General features: G+C 39.1%; 1 protein-coding gene across 1 annotated transcript in view; it reads right to left on the bottom strand.

Annotated features, from left to right (window-relative positions):
• The window catches only part of DCHS2 (dachsous cadherin-related 2), a 227994-nt gene that overhangs the window by 45970 nt on the left and 159232 nt on the right, over positions 1-22792 (bottom strand). Inside the window, exons 13-15 of the mRNA XM_074375400.1 lie at positions 19919-20053; positions 19495-19704; positions 9362-10219 (exon numbers count right to left, since the gene is read on the bottom strand). Of these exons, the coding sequence (XP_074231501.1) occupies positions 9362-10219; positions 19495-19704; positions 19919-20053 (1203 nt within the window). The remainder of the gene's footprint in view (positions 1-9361; positions 10220-19494; positions 19705-19918; positions 20054-22792) is intronic.

Raw genomic sequence — 22792 nt, 5'->3', positions numbered from 1 at the left:
CTCCTGGCGGACCACTTGTTTCCTGCATCTCTCCTCCCTTGCCCCTCCTGCGCTCCCCAGCAACTAGAAGGGGATGCTCTTTGCTTTCTTTCCATGTGGGAGATCTCCTTAGGAACCATTTCTTTAGAGTAAGGGCCACCTGTTTTGCTTGTCAAGGCAGAATATTCTCTTTGCATTTCTGCTGTAATTATCCTAATACTATCCAAAACAAGTGGATGCCTCTCACAGAATAGGTAGAAGGTCTTATCCATAGACAGGCAGTATACAAAAGAGTAGAAATACAGTTCAAAAATATTAACCCCATAGAGAAGAACGAAGTTGGATGACTGACGCTTCTCGACTTCAAGATTATAAAGCTACAGTAACCTAGATAGCATGGTATTGGTGAAAGAATAGACAAATAGATCAATGGAACAGAAAAGAGACCCCCAAAATAGACCCATGTAAATATAGTCAACTGATCTTTGACAAAGGAGCAAAGGTAGTACAATGAGTAGTCTTTTCAACAAGTGGTGGTAGAACAAGTGGAGAAAGAAAGAAAGAAGGAAGGAAGGAAGGAAGGAAGGAAAGAAAGAAAGAAAGAAAGAAAGAAAGAAAGAAAGAAAGAAAGAAAGAAAGAAAGAAAGAAAGAAAGAAAGAAAGAAAGAAAGAAAGAAAGAAAGAAAGGCAGGAAGGAAGGAAGGAAGGAAGGAAAGAAAGAAAGAAAGAAAGAAAGAAAGAAAGAAAGAAAGAAAGAAAGAAAGGAAGGAAGGAAGGAAGGAAGGAACGAAGGAAGAATCTATACACCGATTTTATACCCTATAAAAACTTAACTCAACATGGGTCACAGATGTAAATTCAAAATGTTAAAACACAAAAGTCCTAGACAATGGAAGAAACTTGGATGCACTTGGATTTGGTGACAATTTTTTTAGATACAACATCAAAGGCAGGATACCTGAAAGACAGAATTCAGAAGTTGGCCTTTGTTAAAATTAAAATTTCTGCTAAGCAAAAGACACTACCAAGAGAATTAAAAGACAAGACCTAGACTGGGAGAAAATATTGGCAAAAGACATATCTGGTAAAGACCAGCTATCCAGAATATACAAAGAACTCTTAAAACTCAACAAGAAAACAAACAACCTGATTAAAAGTGGGTGAAAACCCTAAAAGACACTCACTAGAGAAGATATACAGATGGCAAGTAAGCATATGAAAAGATGCTCCACATCATACATCATCAGGGAAATGTGAATTAAGATGACATACCACTACACACCTATTAGAATGGCCAAAATCTGGAACACGGACAACACTATATGGTGGTGAGGATGTGGAGCAACAGGAGCTCTTATTCACTGCTGGTGGGAATGTAAAATGGTACAGCCACTTTGGAAGACAGTTTGGCATTTTCTCATAAAACTAAACATACTCTTACCATAAGATCCAGAAATCACACTTCTTGGAATTTGCCCAAAGGAGTTGGAAATTTATGTCTACACAAAAACCTGTATATTGGTTTTCACAGCAGTTTTATCCACAATTGCCAAAACTTGGAAGCAACCAAGATGGTCTTCAGTAGGTGAACAGACAAGTGAATTGCAATATCTAGACAATGGGATATTAGTCAGTGCTGAAAAGAAATGATCTATCAAGCAATGAAAAGACATGGAGAAACCTTACACGCATATTACTAAATGAAGAAGCCAATCTGAAACAGCTACATACTGGATGATTCCAGCATTCTGGAAAAGGCAAAACTATGGAGACAATAACAAGATCAGTGGTTGCCTGGGTTTGGGGTGCAGGGTGTTGGGGAAAGGATGAACAAGCAGAGCATGTTTTTGTTCGGGCACTGACACTACTCTGTATGCTACTATAATGGTGGATACGTGCCATCACACATCTGTCCAAACCCACAGAATGTAAACCACCAAGGGTGAACCCTAATGTAAACTACGAACTTTGGGTGATCATGATGTATCAATGCACATGCACTGATTTTAACAAATGTACCACTCTGTGAAGGATGCTGATAATGAGGGAAGCAACACATGTTTGGGGGCAAAGGGCTCATGGGAAATCCTGTACCTTTCTCTCAATTTTGCTGTGTACCTAAAAATTCTTTAAAAAGTAGTTGTTAAAATATATTAACCCTATTATATCTTTAAACAAGATATAATGGTTCAGAACAGAGTTATGCAAAATCACCTTGAAGAAACAGAATCACTCCCAGGGCAGAAGGCTTGACTGAGGTATTAAGATACCAAAGAAGGAATGTGTAATTAAATGGATGTTAGTGAGCAACAGAAGTCCAGGCAGTCACTAAGGCACCACAAAATTCTACTTGGCAGTGCTGTGTGAGTTTTTTCTGAGGAAAGGGTAACATAGGCCAATGACGTTCAACACTTGAATCACACATATCCTGCTTGAACCATTTGGGATGAACAAGCAACTTTCTGAGTATAATTTGGCTCCTGTGTCCTTTTTCCTAGAGAGAGTTTGGTCATCCTGATATGACTCCTGTAATCCACATGGCAATCACAGTTCTTCTATAAATAAAAGAGCCGCATTCTGGTTTGTATATCAGTCTTCTTCCTAACGGTAATAAGTCCCAACCTCAGGAGAGGAACTCCCTACTTTGTTAAGATGAGGTCTTGAGCCTACATCGCGGAGGCTTAGCTGTGGGACTGGGGTTAATTTGAAAACGTGAAAACTTCTTTGTGAGATGTTTGCCTTCTTTTGAGAGAACTAGACCTTGCCTAAGGCCTTTCTCCTTCTCTTTCCTCCAGAAGTATCTCAGAGTCAGAGCTAAGGTGAAGGAATTCGATACAGTTTGCAAATGGCTAGTTAGTTGGCACTCATTCTAATGAATTTCATTCCAAACAGGAGATTGGCCTTAAATAATGAAATATGAATGACTGATAATATTGACTTCCCTCTTCATTATCATAAGAGTTATAAATTTTTGCCCTGTTCAAAGTTGTGGATGACCTAGAGACACCAGTTCCAAACTTATGGGAATTCTGTTACTTTGGAAAGTATAGATCTTACCTGGTTTGGAGACAAAGTGGAATAGAATAGAGTGGTAGGGTTTCAGAAGCTGCAAGTATCACATCACTGTTAAATAACTGTTAAGTAACAACTAGTTGCTCTGGTGAGAATTTATACCTAGCTAACTTTACAGAATTCAATTAAGGATTTGGAACAGAAAGAGGAGAGCAGTAACAACATAAACAGTGACTGGTATTCTCCAGACGTAGCAGACAAACTTATGGTCACCCGGGGGGAAAGGAGGTGGGAAGAGATAAATCAGGAGTTTGAGATGTGCAGATACTAACTACTAAATATAAAATAGATAAGCAACAAGTTTCTACTATAGAGCACAGGGTACTACATTCAACATCTTATAGTAACCTATAATGAAAAGGAATATGAAAAGGAATATACATATGCATACATGACTGAAACTTTATTCTGTACACCAGAAATTGACACACCATAGTAAACTGACTATACTACGATTAAAGAAAAAAAAAAAAAAACAGTGACTAGTACTGTCATATGACCTGACTTAGTCTTTGTGGTTTCCTTGTGAATTAGTTGTTACCATCTCCACTTTGCAGAAAGAGAAAGAGAGCTTGCCCATCTTGGGCAAGAGAGCAGTAGAGAGCCACTCAGCTGCACTAACTCCCACTGCAATTTCCATACTCCACACACACGTGCCCAACTTTACCAAGAGCAGAAGCCCGAATTCTGGACCAACTGCCAAAGGGCCAGAAGGGTTTTTCTCCAAAATATCAAGGTCTAATTTGTTTATTAGACAATAGTGAAAAAGCAGGGAAGGGGAGCAGGGCACAACTACTAAAGGAGTGACACAGCAATTGAGGGCAAGACAAGCTGGTTAGAACCAAGATGGCAGAAGATTCGACTTCCAGTAGACCTTGAGCCTCATGGCACACCCACAGGTGCCATGAAAGTTCTTAGGCTGATCACAAAAGGTCAAAAAGTGGGCGGGGGCCCAATTCCTGGAAATCCCTGCCCTTTCCCCAAAGTCGTTGGAATAATCCTCCTACTCATTAGCATATAAAATTATCGAGCCCATAAGACCTAACAACTCTGCACCCTGCGGTTCTCTCTCTTGCCTTCTGAGATGGCCTGCACTCTGTCTATGGATTGTGTATCTGTTTTTACTTTAAACCAAATGCCCCCACACCTTTCAGTCTCTCTCCCTCTCACCTGAGATGGCCCACATTCTGCCTAAGAAGTGTGTATCTCCTAAGCCATTTTCCCTTCTGAGACGGCCCGCACTCTGTCTATGGAGTGTGTCTCTCTAAATAAACTTGCTTTCACTTTACCATGCCTTACTCTTGAATTCTTTCCTGTGCGAGGCAAGAACCTATTCTCTGACAATAGTAGATACATTTTACTAGTTAGAATGCCCGCATGTAGCACCATGTGTTAATTTTATCTCAAGTCTTTTAACATCTAAGTGTTTATTTTCAATCAGCATATCAATCCAATTCACAATTTCAATTATTCCCCTCATGGTAATTCAAAAAATGCATAAAGCTGCGGAAAGTCCACATTAGGGGCTCTGGTTCTTAACTCACGGTCATCAGCATAACCAAAGCTCTGGAAGCGAAACAGAAGAAATAAAAGCTGGCTTCTAGAAGGTTCATTTAAAGTGTTTAATGGATTGAAATGTCATGGACAACCACGTGGTTTATCTTCAGTTCAAAAAGACTCAGGATGGTTATATTTCCGCTCATGTGGTACAAAAGGAACAGTGAGTGATACGAGTAAATTGCAGGGAACCCTTTGGACTTTCTTGTCACCTTGCTGTACGGCCAGCCTCTCTTACAGGCCACTGAAGCCCTCTGAGATGACTCTTCGTACGAATAAGTGAACATTTCATGACTTAAAGAGACTTTACCTACCAAAGGGTTGCTTCTCAAATGCTATAAACTATAAAAAAAAAAAAACTATATATATAAAACTATATATTGAACTATACATTGTTTTAAACAATTGAAGTGTTAAGTTTAATGTTGTTGATAGAGGAATACAAAACTCAAGCTTGTGGGCTTTCCAAGAAAGAAACTTGAACTAAATATAAATACATTGGAGTTACTTGTTTTAACTTTTTATTTTCTAAAAAAAATACAGGGGGAAGGTATAACTCAGTGGTAGAGTGCATGCCTAGCATGCATGTGGTCCTGGGTTCAGTCCCTAGAACCTCCATTAAATAAATACAGAAACCTAATTACCTCATCCAAAAAAAAAAAAATAAACAAAAAATAAAACACACAAAAAACCCCTACCTAAATGTTAAAAGTGGTTTAGGGTGATTACAATTTATGATAATACAAAAAATAATTCACTCAGGATGTCAAGTGGTGCCTGTTGATGGGATGCTGAGTAAATCACATAAAACATAAGCTTCCAAAAGGCATATATATTTTTCATTTGAAAATAAAGATTAAAATTACAGGCATATTTTGAAGGGAAATCATACAGGAAGTCATAAAATGCTATTAAATAATTTATATCAAGGCCATTCTGACACTGATCAGTGGATTTACAATCTTTTAAAACCACTGGAACTCAAATACAAAAAAAAAAAAAAAAAAAGTCACTTTCTGGTGTCCGTGATATGACCTGGCAGTATGTACTGAATTCATGCTCCCAGGAAAGCTCTGGCCAGCTTGAAATGTCAGTCAGTATTTGATGTACCTCGTCGCTGGTTTTTACTGGAGCCTAGGAAATCCTGCCGACCCTGGTGTAGGTTAGTTGCATCTAATCAGATTTGACAGCCTTCTTAAGTGCCATCCTGTCCTTCTCTTGTTCCTCTTGTTATAAGTTGCAGCCTTTAGTCTACCTCTCTGCTGAGGCGTCATGACCTTCACACATGTCGTAGCTACTCCTCAAAGCAAGGACCCAGTTCATTGCTTCAGATATCTTAAAACGGATACCTACCCAGACATTTATGGGTACCATGTGCTTGTATTACTGCCAGAGTATTTCTAACCTTCTTTATGTGTAAGATTTAATAAGTAGAATTGTAAAGTGTGAAGTTCCATTAAAAACGCAACAGTCAAATTTAATTCAGTAATTCTAAATACAAGAGGACTAAGAAGGACAACTCTGATCAGAGGTCACAGAAAACACAATGATGTGACAGCAGAAAAAAGCCTTCCCACCCATGTATTCATTAGCTTTTCTGACTGAATCTGAAAGTAGCAAGAAAGTAATACGGTCTTCACTGTCTTCTGCTCTAATTTTTTTATCTCAGCCCGGGTTACTCTTAACCATATTGATTAATCCCAACTGTTAAGGTTGGGAGTAGATGGAAGGTTGAGTGATAAGAAAAAGACTAACATAAGGGTAGTTTCCTCTTGTGACGGCTGCTTCCTGCCAACAGAGTGCATCTCCGACATAGAAATGAATGGCACACTGCAAAAATGGAAACGGGTGCAAACCGCCCCCAACCACGGCCGTTTTTATTACTTTTATTATTAAATCATTTCTGAATTCAACCACAGATATTATTATACTTACTAATCGTATCTTAATTTCATATTGAAATGTTTTCTTTGGGGCACGTTAGATATTGACTTCTATTTAGGTTTAATCCTGCAAACAAATTGATCTGGGAGAACTGAGAAAAGAGATCTTAATTAGGAAGTGACCAGGTGCATTCCTTAAGTTTTAGAAATTTCATTGGCTAGTGTGAAAATGTGTGATAACAATGATGACTTCTATGCCAGCTCTTTTGAGGAATAACTTATTGATTTCCTAATTTATATATATATATGTATATATTTATTTAATGCCTATTACTCTGCAGAATTTATATTGGATGAGAAAGTTCCCTAGTAGTTGTTGGAAACCTTAATAGGTGAAGAATACCTGAATGGACCAGGGAAGGGAAAACCATTCTGAATGGAAGCCGAAGCCTTCACAGCGATCTCCAAGGCTCTGCTCCACCTACCAGTTCTCTGACCTCATTGTTCACGATCTTCCCCCTCGCTGACTCTGCTTCAGTCACACAGTCTTCTTTACTGCTCTCTGAGCAAATCAGGCAAGCTCCCACTGAACTTTTTCCTGTTTTTCTGAAATGCTCTGCCTCCCATTATATGAATGGCTACCTCCTCTCCTTAAGTCTTGGCCCAAATGTCACTTGCTCAGTGATGCCTGCCCTAACCTGCTATCTAAAAATTGCGCTTTGTGCCCTTCCCCCGCACTCCCTGCTCTGCGTTTTCTTTATTCCATAGCTCTTAACACCGTGTGACATACACTGCGCTTCAACTATTTACCGTGTTCCGTGATCCTGTCTCTCTACCCCTGCTAGAATGCAAGTTTCACAAGGACGAGCATCTTTGTGTTTTAGCTCACTAGTACATCCCACTAGAAAAGTACCCAGCACTTCATACTCCATAAAACCGCTGTTGAAAGAGCACATAAAATATCTGAAGAGCCACAGTGCAGAGCAGGACTAGGACTTATGGGCACACACAAAGGAGGAAGACACGAGTTTAACGTAGCAAACTGACTTTCCAAAAAAGAGGTTTTCCACCTTGGTCATGTGACCCAATCACCTGCAGGGCCAGTTAAAACGACAGGTCCCGGATCCCAGACCTACTGAAGTAGGACCTTCAGGGGTCATCCTAGAATGATTATTTCACACCCAAGTTCAAGAACCGCCGGATCCTAAACTCTCAGCCACTGCAACATTCAAGGACAGACTGAAAGGCCGCATGTCAAGGGTGTTCAGGAAGAAATGTTTGTACGTTCACTGCAGCCAAAAGCTGGGCTCAAAAATGCCATCAGTTCAAGACTGATTAATATACGTTCTGTTGCATCATTTAGGAAATGTTAACCTTCCTTTCCCTCAGGCTCTGCCCTGAAGTTGGGATGTATACCTCTCAAGAGGAAAAGAAACAGAGCTCTGAGGAGTATCTCATATTATTTAACACTGAACTCTTATGGGGAAGTCTCATTACACCCAAAAATATAGGTGGAAATTTCTACTTATTTTGGAAGTCACTATTATTTCATTTAATAAAGGTAATTGAAATTTACTCTTAATTATGTTTAAAATCGACAAGAAGCCTGCTGAGTAAGTAGCCCGGGAGATAACCATTATTCAAAAATCAAAGTCAGGTTAATAATCTGCAACGTGAAAAGAACTCTAATTTAATATTCAATGTTAAGTGGAATAGTCTCTTTTCATAGCGAAGGCAGCATACGATGTGTAACAAAAATATTTTCACTGTGAAATGAACAAATGAGTTTCAGAAAAATGCAGGCTGCCTTTTAAATAATGTTTGTTGTAGGCACAGATAAAGTGAGACTGAATCTCAAATGACAAAACAAGAACAAAAAAATGACAGAGAGCCAGCAAACAGCACACCTCAGACCCTTCTTTCACAAACTCCTTTTCTCTCACGTCCATTTGCTTTGCCCTCTGGCCAGCTCAAAGATTCAGAAGATTTATTTCTCGACTTTCTAGTAAGATATAATTACCCAGATTGGATTTTTTTTTTTCAACTCACAATTATCTCCAAATGGGCTTTTTGCTTTGGGGTAGAAAGATCATTTAAATTAATTTTTTTTTATGTTTCCCATTATGGCATAAATTTGAGTAGGGAAACAACTGAAAAATAATGAGGGAAAAGAGTCACCGTTCACAGGAGCCTGTTCGGAGTAGTGTAATATCTGCCAAATTCTTTGCAGATCAGATATTACTGTACTGTTTGAAAGCAATGCTGACTGTATCAAAACGAAGTCATAATAATAATTAATTTGCAGGTGCCATATATTACACGCTGACCATGTTGCAGACACTGCTTTAAGTGCTTTGTATCAACTCGCTTAGTCCATCCGCAGCAGACCCTAATGCGGTAGGTACAATTATTATCCCTAATTAGAGATTAGAGAACTGAGGGGCAGATACACTGCCCAAGGACACGCAGTTGCTGTGACTTAAACACAACGTCCTTCCAGGAAAGTATTTTAGCTAATGTACCATTGTTAAGGATTCATAAACATTTCAATCAAATGGCTTTTTTTTTTTTTTTGAGACTTTAAACTTAGGTTAACTGAAACTTCAAGAGCCCTGAATGATTTAACTTTCAGTATTTTCACTACTTTTTGCTGTCTTTAGAGGGTTGTGAGTGGGTTACTGGATTTGAGTGTATTTTTCTAATAACACACTTCTGTCTAATCATATACACTTTGAATGAAAATGGGCATACCAAGAAGTGGCTGGACTCAAAACTTCATACACTGAGTCTGCAACAGTACCCACTGTACCGTCCTTAGTTTTAAGCATTTTGCCAAAACAGGGACAATATACGGAACACGTGGCACTCACCTGCTTCACAATTTTCAGTCACAATCGCCTTATATAGACGTTGGCTGAAGGAAATCTTTATATCTTCTCCCTCCATGTGAACGACCAAGAGACCAGTGGTTGTCCTGGCTGGGACCCCTTGGTCCATAACTTTTAATTGCAGCCAGAAAGGAAAATATTCTGAAGATGGGTTTTTCTGAAGCTGAATTTCTCCTGTATATTCACTAATTGAAAATATGGACTGAGGCTCTGCAAAGCTAAAAATGACAGTTCCGTTGGGCCCCAAGTCTGGGTCACTGGCTCTCAGGATGGCAGTTGTCCGGTTTGTAGGTGACTGGCGGGAAAGAAAAATATCAAAGGGGTTCTGTTCCCAAACTGGATCATTGTCATTAACATCAGTGACATGTACTTGGATAATCGCTGTGGTGCTTCTCGAGCCCTGGATGCCACAGTCTCTAGCCACAGCCCTGAACGTGTGTTCAGATCGGGCTTCTCGGTCGAGGGTGTGGCCAGTTCTCAATATGCCAGTCATGGGATCAATGGTGAACGCCCCAGGGGCCGCATCCACCAGAGAATACTCAGTTTGCCCATTCAGGCCTTCATCCTTGTCCACAGCAGAGAGCACGAGGACCACAGTTCCCACCTGAGCATCCTCTCTCACGGAGGACCAGTAATGGAGCTTGGGGAAGGCAGGGCTGTGGTCATTGTCATCCAGAACTCTGACCTGCAGCTGCATGACGGCACTCCTGGGTGGATCCCCCAAATCAGAGCACAGGATGACTAGAGCGAAGTCGCTGACTTGCTCCCGGTCCAAAGCGCGAGTGGTTGAGAGCTCTCCCGACGTTTCATTGACAGCAAAACACTCATCGGTGTTTCCCTCTATTAAAGAAAACAAATTCCAAGTCCATTTGAATTGAAAAAGTAGCAGCCCTTTGCTATGAATATATATGTAATATATACACACATTCAATAAACATTTCCTGATTATTACATCTTAGGACTTTTGTAAACACTTTTGTCAGTCTATGATAAAAAGTCCCTGCCCGCATGAAGCTTCTATTACGGGGGATAAACAACATGATGTAATTCAATATCTATCTTAGTTCAGTGCGTAATTCATAATGCTTGCTGTGACTGATTTGCAATAGTACGAGTTTGTGTGTGTGTGTGTGTGTGTGTGTGTGTGTGTCCAACTTCAACTTTTTAAATTTATATATTTTTCCCCTTGAGAGGATTAAAATGCATGTTCTATTTGAAATAAAACAATAGTAGACAGGGATAAGAAGCAGGATGTCCATTTTGAGGTATCAATCAAAAGTTAACAGATAGATTTACAACGGCACATTTGTAATTTTCCCAAATGTTACTCACTCCAGATGGAGTGCTGGTTATACTATTACATTAAGTGCCTCTTCTGCATTTCCTGGCCTTTTGTGCATGAATCATAGCATTTCTGTTAGAGAGAGTAGAACACCTGTCTGTTTCTTCCATAACATAAGCAAGGGTGATGTTTTATTCTTCTCTGTCTCCTTCAGAAGGTTTCCTTTTACTATTATCCACGGTACCAAGTAGAAGAAAAGTTGAAACTAAACACAGGGATAAAAAACTTCCAAAGATGTTTTAAAACCTCAGCCTGAAAATTAGTTGGGAAAATGTGGTTCGGTGACCTACTAGCCATATTCTTGGATGAGGGGCATGTTCTTGGACAAGGGGCACTGTCCCCAGTAGGGTGGGAGTCTACTGGAGGCTGCCAGAGGCTCATGGAAGAAGTGGACCAGCATTCTGAGAAAACAGTCATAGGTAGTGCTGGGGCCGGGGAGAAGGGACCTGCACCGGGATGTCCTCACAAGACACAGTGAATTTGTACCTAACATATGGATGACGAGACAAACTACATTTCTGTGGCAATTGTGGTTGATAAAGTAAGTCATTTCTTCAGCAAACATTTAAAGAACACCTATCGTGTACCAAGTATGTGCTGGTCGCTGGGAATACGAGGAGAAGACATGGTTCTCGCTTCCAAGAGTTTACAGTCCAGGAAGAGAGGCAGGTCAGTACCTGGACTTTGAAGTGTGGTGTGAAACTCACACATGCAGGGTGCTGGGAAGCACTTTGGAAGAGCAGAGCGGTCCTGCGTTAGGATGGCCAGGAAATGCCTATTGGAAAGAGTGACATGAAAACTGACTCCTAAAGGGGAGGAAGCCAGGCTACAAGTCTCAGGAGGAGGGAAGAGGAAGAGGGCAGACGGAAGAGCCTGGGTGAAGTCTGAGGAATATGAGAAATCAGCAGTAGCAAATGTCTTCATGTGACTAGAACACAGGATTCCCTGGGTATCTGAGTGTAGAGAGCAGCAGGGCACCGAATCATGAACAGCCCTGTGTACAGTGCTGAAGAGTCTCTATTTTATCTTAAAATCTTTGGGGAACCCCCGCAGGATTGTAGACAGGAAAACGTCATGAATCACATTTCTGTTTCAGGAAGGGTACTGGGCAGCGATGTCAAAGCTTGACTAGCGTAAGAAAAATTAGGAGGCTATTAGAAGTAATCTACATGAGCGATGAGGAGGTTCTGAAATAAAGACTGGGTCCTTGAGGCTGTCAGAAAAAAAAATGTGAAATAGTCTGAAATGGAAGGAAAAAAATGTGAGTGTTGTGGAGTAAAAATAAAAAATGTGAGTGGGTGACTGGTCTGGCTTTGTCATCAGCGTTGTCTCCCAGGTATTTTATCTTCATTGTCTTTCAGCTGTTTTATCGCCCTGCAAATTGTTGAAAATTAATAAATAATGAAAATGGTTCTTGTCCACAGAAATTCAAATTAATCATGTCTAGTGGAATGCGAATGATCATTTTCTTGTGGGTAGACCTCTCCTGCATTTCAGAATTCCTTATTTTCTGCGTGTGGGTTGGATGTCTCCTTGAACCAATTTTAACATCACTTTGGTTTGTCCATTAGTTAATGAGGTGAATAAAAATCGTTGGAAGTTGTTAATTTTGTTTGTATGACAGTAATTCTTTTACTTTAAAAAATGGTCTTTGATGGGGAGTTCTGGAGTGAGGGTGGCACACAGCCAAGTCCACAGCCCACTACAAGGACATAAAGTGTGAACAAAAATGCAATTTCTTGCCAAAGGCACTGATCCCAATTCTGCTCTCTCGCTGTAAAAAGAAAGAGAGAGTGGGAAATAAAAATTTATTAGGAGGTGGGAAGACCCTGGATTCACCTTCCCCCAAGAACACATCAAAACTACAAACTACATATAGAGACACTTTCTCTGGGAATGACCTGAAGATGAGCAGAATGGCTGTTCTGCAACCAAGCTTACGAAGAAAGAACCATGAGGAGTCTAGTAAGAGGGAAGAAGAAATCTAGTCAAGACCCACACCTCTGGTGGGAGAGCCAGAAGAGGAGAAGGATTTCACAGGCTCAGGGATCCACCCTCAGGAGTGAGGGGTCTGAGCCCCACCTTGGGCACCCCAGCCCTGGAGTCCAAGACTGGGAATACCAGCCCCTTCAGGTGGTTTGAAAACCCACGGAGCTTAGTGGAGGGCTGTAGGAAACTGAGATTCTGCTCTTGTAGAGCACGAGCACAAACTTGTTTGTTCCCAGCCCCAGCACAGAGGCAGCAGACTGAAAACCACCTGGCATTCTGGTCAGTCTGCCCTGACTGCTCCAGTGCACCTCACCCCTGCTTGAAACAGGCTCTTACCTCAGCTCCTCATGCTCCAGCCTCACTCCTTTACAAGGCAGTGACCACCACTGCACTTTGGGAGAAGCCAGTTCTTGCACCAAGTTCCTGTTCCAGACCCTTAGGTCCCAGCACCACCCCTGGCCAAGGCAGAAGCTCCTTTAGCACTGAAGAGAAGCTAGGCTTGCTCAGGATTGTAGCGCCAGCCCCTCAGGCCCTGGCCCCACCCCCTGACAGGGCAGTGACTGCTAGCGCACCCCAGGAGAAGACATGGCCCACGACCACTTTAGATCCAGCTCTCCCACCAAAGCCACTGGGCAGACTGCATAAGAATGTGCCAACATAAGACATGCCTTCAAGACTGAAGTAGGTATGTTTTGCTTAATTTCATAGAGACAAACAGAGAAAGTCAAACAAAATAAGAAGACAGAAGAACATGTTCCAAAGGAGGGGAGGGAAAGTAATAAAACAGAGATAAGTAGTTACCTGATAAAGGGTTCAAAGCAATAGCCATAAAAAAATTCCACCAAACTTGGGAAAAGAATAGAGGAACACAGTGTGAACTTCAACAAATGATGATAAAATATAAAAAAGAACAAATTAAAGCTGAAGAATACAGTAACTAAAAGGAAAAATACGCTAGAAGGAATTAATAGCAGGTCAGGTGATAATAGAGGAACACATAAGTGAACTGTAGTCCGAAAAGTGAAAAACACCCAATCAGAACAGCAAAAAGAAAAAGAAAAATTTAAGTGAGGATAATTGAAGGGACCTCTAGATCATCAAGCAAACTAACATTTGCATTATAGGAATCACAGAAGAGAGAGAGAAAAAGGCAGATGACATATATGATGAAATTATGGCTGAAAACACCACTAACCTGAAAAGGGAAATAGATATCCAGGTCCACAAAGGACAGAGTTCTAAACAAGATGAACCCAAGGAGACCCACACCAAGATACATCAAAATTAAAATAGAAAAACTTAGTATGAGAGAATTTTAAAGGCAGAAAGAGGGAAACAAAGAGTCACATACAAGGGAACTCTCATAACTATTAGCTGCTTTTTCAGAAGCAATATTGCAAGCCAGAGAGAGTGGCATGACATATTTAAAGTGCTGAAAGGAAAGAACCTACAACCAAGGACACTCTACCCAGCAAGGTTATCATCCAGAATTGAAGGAGAGGTAAAGAGTTTCCTGGACAAGTGAAAACTAACAGAGGTCATCACTACCACTAAACTGGCCTTATGAGAAATGTTAAAGTGTCTTCTTTAAGTGAAAAAGAAAATGCTATAACAACAAATAAAAAAAGACATGAAGAAAAAAACCTTAATGGTAAAGGCTACTTAAATAAGGTAGTACAAAGGTTAAAAGACAAAAATTGTAAAATCAACTATAACCACAATAAACAGTTAAGAGGTACAAATAAAGATGTAAAATATGACAACAAAACATAAAACATAGTGGAAAGGAAGAAAAAAACGTAGTGCTTTTAGAATGCGTTTGAACTTAAATGACTATGTTTAAGATAAGTATATATATAATTGATATATATGAACCCTATGTTAACCACAAATCAAAAATCTACAACAGATACACAAAAACAAACAGAAAGGAACCCAAAAATAATACTAAAAAATATCATTAAAATGCAAGGGAATAGACTAAAAGAAGAAAAGAACAGAGAGGAACTACAAAACCAACCATAAAACAAGTAACAAAAATAGCAATAAGAACATACTTATCAATAATTATATAAGTAGATTAAATGCTCCAATCATAGGAAATGGGGTGGCTGAATGAATAATAAAGCAAAACTCATCTATATGCTGCCTACAAGAGACTCACTTCAGGTCTTAAGACACACACACCTGAAAGTGAAAAAATGGAAAAAGACATTCCATGCAAATAGAAACGAAAAGAAAGCTGGGATAACAATTAGAATATCAGAAAAAAATAGACTTTAAAACAAAGTTTGCAACAAAAATGAAGAAGGGCATTTTATAATGATAAAGAGGTCAATACAAGAAGAAGATATAACATTAATAAACATATATGCACCTTGTATAGGAGCACCTAAATTTATAAAGCAAATATTAACAGACACAAAGGAAGAAATGGACAGTAATACAATAATAGTAGGAAAACTTAATACCCCATCCAGACAGAAAATCAATAAGGAAACAATGGCCTTATGACATATCAGGTCACGTGGACTCAATAGATACACATAAAATATTCCATTAAAAACAGCAGAAAACACATTCTTTTCAAGTGAACGTGGAACATTCTCCAGTATAGATAATGTGCTAGGCCACAAAAAATTTTCCAACAAATTTAAGAAGATGGAAATCATAACAAGTATCTTTTCTGATCACAGTGGTATGAAACTAGAAATCAATTACAGGAAGAAAACTGGAAAAACCACAAACACGTGGAGGGTGAGATAAATGATGTTATTCATTTGCATACTAGAAATGCTAATACTTATATTCACTGACATGAATCATTTATACTGTATATTAGTCTAAAATAAGATAAAATAGCATACATAAATTATTCAACAGTGTAAAATCGGTTTTTTCATTCACTGAGGTTCATGGAAAAGTATTTTTCCAAAGATCAAATCAGTTATCTCTGCAAGATATAAGATTTTTTATTTATTACTGTTGTTTTTCATCAATTGTGTATATATGCTGCAAGTATATATCATTTTATCATCAGGGTGAAAAAAAAGGCCATAAAACAATTCTCATTTTGGCGCAAAATGGGTGGTACACAGAAAGCGTGGCTTGGTATAGAATTTTTAGCAGAGAGTGACAGCTTCCAGAAGCTAGTCTCAAAGCTCTTTTTACAAGACCCTAAAACAGCTTCTTTTCATCAGAAGCAGTCTCTCAAGCATTACTCTAGCTTCAATTCATATTTTATATGTACTCTGACATATGCTGAAAATTAGCTTCTTCACTCTTTTTTTTTTTTTCTTTTTTAGTGAATAAGATATGGCCTTCTCAAGACTGCCATGCTAATGTTAATGTTCCTCTGCCAGTAACTTTATGTCTCTGATCTAGAGAGCAATGTCACAAAATTATGTTCTAGGGTAGAAGTTCCTTAAGACCTCGATCTCCGGGAGTAAGACTAGATCTGAAGTGCTTCATTGGTCTTTAGACCTGGGAACTCTCTGTCTACTCCCAACCTCTAGACCTGAAAGAAAGGCTTTTGTGTATGGTGTATATATCTCCCTGTGCTACACAGTACAATCTTGTTTATCTATTCTACATTTAGAAATCCCGGTCCCTTCCCACCACCCATCCTTCTGGCAACCACAAGTTTGTATTCTATGTCTATGAGTCTGTTTCTGTTTTTTTTTTTTTCTATTTTCTGTTTTTCTATTTGTGTGTGTGGTTTTTTGTTTTTCGTTTTTTGTTTTTTTTTTTTAGATTCCACATATGAGCGATCTCATATGGTATTTTTCTTTCTCTTTCTGGCTTACTTCACTTAGAATGACATTCTCCAGGAACATCCATGTTGCTGCAAATGGCATTATGTTGTCAGTTTATACAGCTGAATAGTATTCCATTTTATAAATACACCACCTCTTCTTTATCCAGTCATCTGTTGATGGACATTTAGGCTGTTTCCATGTCTTAGCTATTGTAAATAGTGCTACTATGAACATTGGGGTGCAGGTGTCATTTTGAAGTAGGATTCCTTCTGGATACAAGCCCAGGAGTGGGATTCCTGGGTCATATGGTAAGTCTATTCCTAGTCTTTTGAGGAATCTCCATACTGTTTTCCACAGTGGCTGCACCAAACTGCATTCCCACCAGCAGTAGAGCCTCTCCAGCATTTGCCATTTGTGGACTTTTGAATGATGGCCATTCTGACTGGTGTGAGGTGATGCCTGATTATAGTTTTGATTTGCATTTCTCTGATAATTAGTGATACTGAACATTTTTTCATGTGCCTATTTATCATTTGTATGTCTTCCTTGGAGAATTGCTTGTTTAGGTCTTCTGCCCATTTTTGGATTGGGTTATTTGTTTTTTTCTTATTAAGTCATATGAGCTGCTTATATAGTGTGGAGATCACGCCTTTGTCAGTTTCACTGGCAAAAATTTTCTCCCATTCCGTAGGTTGTCGTTTTGTTTTACTTATGGTTTCCTTTGCTGTGCAAAAGCTTGTAAGTTTAGTTAGGTCCCATTTGTTTACTCTTGCTTTTATTTCTATTGCTTGGGTAGACTGCCCTAGGAGAGCATTTTTGAGATGTATGTCAGATAATGTTTTGCCTATATTTTCTTCTAGGAAGTTTATTGTATCTTGTCTTATGTTTAAGTCTTTAATCCATTTTGAGTTGATTTTTGTGTATGGTGTAAGGGAGTGTTCTAGCTTCATTGCTTTACATGCTGCTGTCCAGTTTTCCCAACACCATTTGCTGAAGTGACTGTCTTTATTCCATTGTATATTCTTGCCTCCTTTGTCGAAGATGAGTTGACCAAAAGTTTGTGGGTTCATTTCTGGGCTCTCTATTCTGTTCTATTGGTCCATATGTCTGTTTTTGTACCAATACCTTGCTGTCTTGATGACTGTAGCTCTGTAGTATTGTCTGAAGTCTAGGAGAGTTATTCCTCCAGCCTCATTCTTTTTCTTCAGTAATGCTTTGTCACTTCTAGGTCCTTGATGGTTCCATATAAATTTTATTATGATTTGTTCTAGTTCTGTGAAATATGTCCTGGGTAATTTGATAGGGATTGCATTAAATCTGTAGATTGCTTTGTGTAGTGTGACCATTTTAACAATATTGATTCTTCCAATCCAGGAGCATGGGATATCTTTCCATTTTTTAAAAGTCTTCTTTAATTTCCTTCATCAATGGTTTATAGTTTTCCATGTATAAGTATTTCACCTCCTTGGTTAGATTTATTCCTAGGTATTTTATTACTTTGGGTGTTATTTTAAAGGGGATTATTTTACTTTCTTTTTTCTGTTGATTCATCGTTAGTGTAAAGAAATGTAACTGATTTTTGAACGTTAATCTTGTAACCTGCTACCTTGCTGAATCTTCGATCAGCTCTAGTAGTTTTTGTGTGGACCTTTGAGGGTTTTCTATATATAGTATCATGTCATCTGCATATAATGACACCGTTACCTCTTCTTTTCCAGTTTGGATCCCTTTTATTTCTCTCTCTTGTCTGATTTCTGTGGCTAGGACTTCCAAGACTATGTTGAATAGGAGTGGTGATAGTGGGCATCCTTGTCTTGTCCCAGATTTTAGTGGGAAGCCTTTGAGTCTTTCACTGTTGAGTACTATGCTGGCTGTAGGCTTGTCATATATAGCTTTTATTATGTTGAGATATGTTCCCTCTATACCCACTTTGGTGAGAGTTTTTATCACAAATGAGTGTTGAATTTTATCAAAAGCTTTTTCTGCATCTATTGAGATGATCATGTCGTTTTTGTCCTTTCTCTTGTCGATGTAATGTATTACATTGATTGATTTGCATATGTTGAACCACCCTTGTGTCCCTGGGATGAACCCCACTTGATCATGATGTATAATCTTTTTTATGTGCTGTTGGATTCTATTTGCTAGTATTTTGGAAAGGATTTTTGCATCTATGTTCATCAGTGATATTGGTCTGTAATTCCCTTTTTTGGTGGTGTCTTTGCCTGGTTTTGGTATCAGGGTGATGGTGGCTTCATAGAATGAATTTGGGAGTATTCCTTCTTTTTCAGTCTTCTGGAAGAGTTTGAGAAGGACTGGTATGAGTTCTTCTTTGTATGTTTGGTAGAATTCCCCGGTGATGCTGTCCAGTCCTGGACTTTTATTCGTAGGGAGGTTTTTTATTGCTAATTTGATTTCATTTCTAGTGATCAGTTTGTTCAAATGGTCAGTTTCTTCTTGATCCAGTCTTGGTGGACAGTATGTTTCCAGAAACTTGTCCATCTCCTCTAGGTTATCCAGTTTGGTTCCATATAGTTTTTCATAATATTCTCATATGATATTCTGTATTTCTATGTTATTTGTTGTAATTTCTCCATTTTCCTTTCTTATTTTGCTTATTTGTGCTCTTTTTCCTTCTTTGTGAGTTTGGCCAGAGGTTTGTTGATTTTATTTACTCTTTCAAAAAAGAAAGTCTTTATTGCTCAAATTAGTAAAAATAAGTGATCATATGAGAAAAATGAAAATAGAAAAAAAAGATCTGTTCCTTCTGTACATTCACTAATGTCAGTGGATTACTAACAACAAGAGTTGTCAAGGGCAGGGTTTTGAGGCGTTTGGAGCTCAGAGGTTCAGGGGAGGAGGAGGAGAGGAAACCCAGGGCACCAGTCAGTTTTTCCTACAGGGTGTGTATTGTGTAGACACTGTGTAGACACCAAATGCAGAATACTCGCCATGAAGCGTGTGCCAACCAAGTTGGTATCCTGGAGAGGTGGCGGGGGTGGGTGTTAAATAAAGAAAATACTTACCAATTATGTGATATCTAACAGCTCCGTTACTGCCAGCATCCATATCAGAGGCCAAAACAGTGTAGACAAGTCCTGGCTCACGGTTTTCCAGAACCTCAATGTCACGGGTGGGTACAATAATCTCCGGTGCATGATCGTTTTCATCTTCCACGGTGCAGAGAATCGTTGTGGTGCCGGACAGCATAGGGACTCCCCCGTCTCGTACAAGTACTGACAAGGAATAAAAGACCACACAGACAGTGGCTCTTAATTCATACCTCCAATATATTGCCCTAACCAGACAGCATCAGACCAAATTAACTGGGTAGCACTGGATCAATAACACTGTATTTAAAGACGCCCTACTGAAAGGTAAAATTTCACCTCTAACCTCCCGTCTGCCTATTTTTGTGTGTTTGTTTAGCACACTCAAGGGACCCCTTACCTCGAAGGGTGAGGACTTCCTGAACTTCTCTGTCCAGTGTGGTGGCTGTCACTACCTCCCCAGTGTCAGGATTTATCTTGAACAACCCGGATGAAGCACCTGGCATGAGTTCAAACTGAAGCTTGGAATTGATTCCTAAAGGAAAATACAGAGAAACACTAAGCAATTATCCCGATGGAATCCATCTGTCTGTCTTCCCTTTCCCTATGAACTTGTTAGGCCACAGATGAAAAAGGCAAGGCACTTAACCTTCAAATTAAAGTCAAAAACAAAAACAAAAAACACAGCTCTTTGGGCTGTTCTTGTTAAATAAAAGCCTCATGGGCTGAAATACTTGATTTTCAAAAGTCTTATGAGACTTCTCCATGATGAATGCTTAAGATTTTCTCCCTCTCATGAAAAATTTCTTATGAGTGTGCAACCCTAATATTCCTAATTACTCCTTCTAACACCTCTGACTGTGATTTAATGGCATAATTGTAAGTTTGCAGGGCCAGCGATAATTTCTGTAGATGGACACCCCTGTTTAAAAACTCGTGCTCAGTTGTGTTACTCTGTTCATTCTTCAGCACGGGAGGCCAGCACATAGAGTTGCTTATGTGTGTGTCTTGTGTTCACTTTGTTTTCTACTCAGCATTCGGTCTCCTATCTGGAGTGAGAAATGCGGTACCGCGTAATTACGCATTTTGGAAATAATTCTTCCCTTATTTCTGTGGTTGTATTTCTCCCCTAAGAAAAGCGTCACGCCATTTCCATCACTGGTTATGAAGATCACTCGTACCGTTCACTTGAACGAGTCTGTCCTATGACATTGAAGCTCACTTGCACTTCACGCAAGTTCCTTTCGATCATTTCTGTGCTCTTTTCTTAACGAACAAGAATCTAGCTATAGATACAGTACTCAGTGTAAATAGTTTTACACTTTAATAAAAGGTGAAATACTGTCCTCTGGACTTCACAGACAACTTCAATTACAAATTTCCATCTTGCCAGTCTTAAAAAGTACACTTTCCCAAGGGAGCGGGGGGTGGGGGGTGGGAAGGGACAGACTGGGATTTCAAAATTTGTAGATACTGACAGGCATATGCAGAATAGATAAACAAGGTTATGCTGTATAGCACAGGGGAATATATACAAGATCTTGTGGCAGCTCACAGCGAAAAAAAGTGACAATGAATATATGTATGTTCATGTATAACTGAAAAATTGTGCTCTACACTGGAATTTGACACAACATTGTTAAACTATAACTCAATAAAAAATGTTTAAAAAAAAGTAAATTTTCTTCTGCCATGGTCTACTAGGTATAATACTGAACTGAGCACTGGAAAAAGTGGAATACAATGCTAGTTTTATATGAGGATAAATATATATGTCTTCTTACTATGTCACTTGAAAGAGAAGGGATATTTGGGACAAACTTCAGGCATATTAATGACCTAGAGAAAACAGTCTAATAATATAGGATCAATATATTTGAGATAGCATGACCAGAAGTCACCAGATGCTGTATTTATTCCAGAAGATTATAAGGAGGAAGAAGCAATGCCCTAACTGAGTTCTAAAAGAGCCATAGGATATTACTTTGAATTTATCCCACATTATTTAAACAGAGAAGGGTGCAAAGTCTGGAGTGTGAAGATGTGTTTGTGCAAACTCCAGTTATAAATAAAGACCTCATTTATCCTTAATAATATACGAGGAGGTTTTGAAGGGGAGTGGATTGTTACCTCAGGGATGAAAGTCTATGTAGAATAATAGAAATAATAAAATCTGAAAGTTTTTAAAAAGTCAGGAAGTATTGGATACAGAGGTAAAGCACATTAGAGAATAACTGTACTGATGTAGTAGGAAATTTTAGATTTGAGTTTACGTTTAAGCACATGAAGACATTTTCTAGGTTTGACAAGTGATGGGAATTAAACATATATAATATATGATACAATATGTAATATATATAATGTATAACACAGAATGACATCATATAATAAATGAGTGGATTTATTTCAAAAATAAAAGGTCCCAAAATGAAAAGATGCCACTCTCCATGAAAGTTCTGTGAAGGCAGAGGCCACACTGGTTTGACGCATCACTGGGCTGTCCCTTTGGCAAGCAGCACTATGCCTGGCCAATTATGCTCACCACCTATCTATTTGAGGACCAACAGAAGTAGATGTAAGATGGTACTGTTCCCATTTTCACAATGTGGGATGAGACAGACAGGAACAACAGATTCTAACAGTCTGGAATTTTTAGAAATTCTGTCTTGGTTAAAAAAAGAGATGATGTGATCATTATGAGATCAAAGTAATCACTATAATTATTAAATAATCTTCTCTAGACGTAAAAAACAAGAATTTTTTTCCTCCTCTTCTATAGCCAAGCTTCTTAGAAAAATGCTGTCCATTCTCTGTGGCTAGCTTGAAGCCAGTGCCATTCGAGTTATTCTTTCTACAGTCACCAATGAGCTTCTCGTTATAAAATCTACTGTCTGTGTTTAGTTCTTACCTGACTTGTCTTCTATCTGACTTCAGATATTGCTGACTGGTTTAAAAAAAAAAAAACACACACAGAAAGGAAGGAACAAAGAGAGAGAGGAAGGAGGGGGGAAGGAGTTCATTCTATCTCCCTTCCGACTCACTGCCATCAGTTTCCACCCATATTGCATCTGATGAGCAGAAAATAGCAAAGTCACTCAGATGTCTTCCTTAGATACATGTTAGACCAGTGGTTGGCAAAGTATAGCCTACTGGCCAAATCCAGCCTGACCCGGGGTTTTGTAAAGTTCCATTGAAACCCAGCCACACTCATTTCTTTACATATTATCTATTGCTGCAGCCTTGTTCCAATATCAGAGGTGAGTGACAGAGACCG

This window comes from Camelus bactrianus, chromosome 2 (assembly GCF_048773025.1).
Source record: "Camelus bactrianus isolate YW-2024 breed Bactrian camel chromosome 2, ASM4877302v1, whole genome shotgun sequence".
Lineage (NCBI taxonomy): Eukaryota > Metazoa > Chordata > Mammalia > Artiodactyla > Camelidae > Camelus > Camelus bactrianus.
Note: the sequence above shows the minus strand (reverse complement) of the source record. Positions and strands in the feature narration are given on the sequence as shown.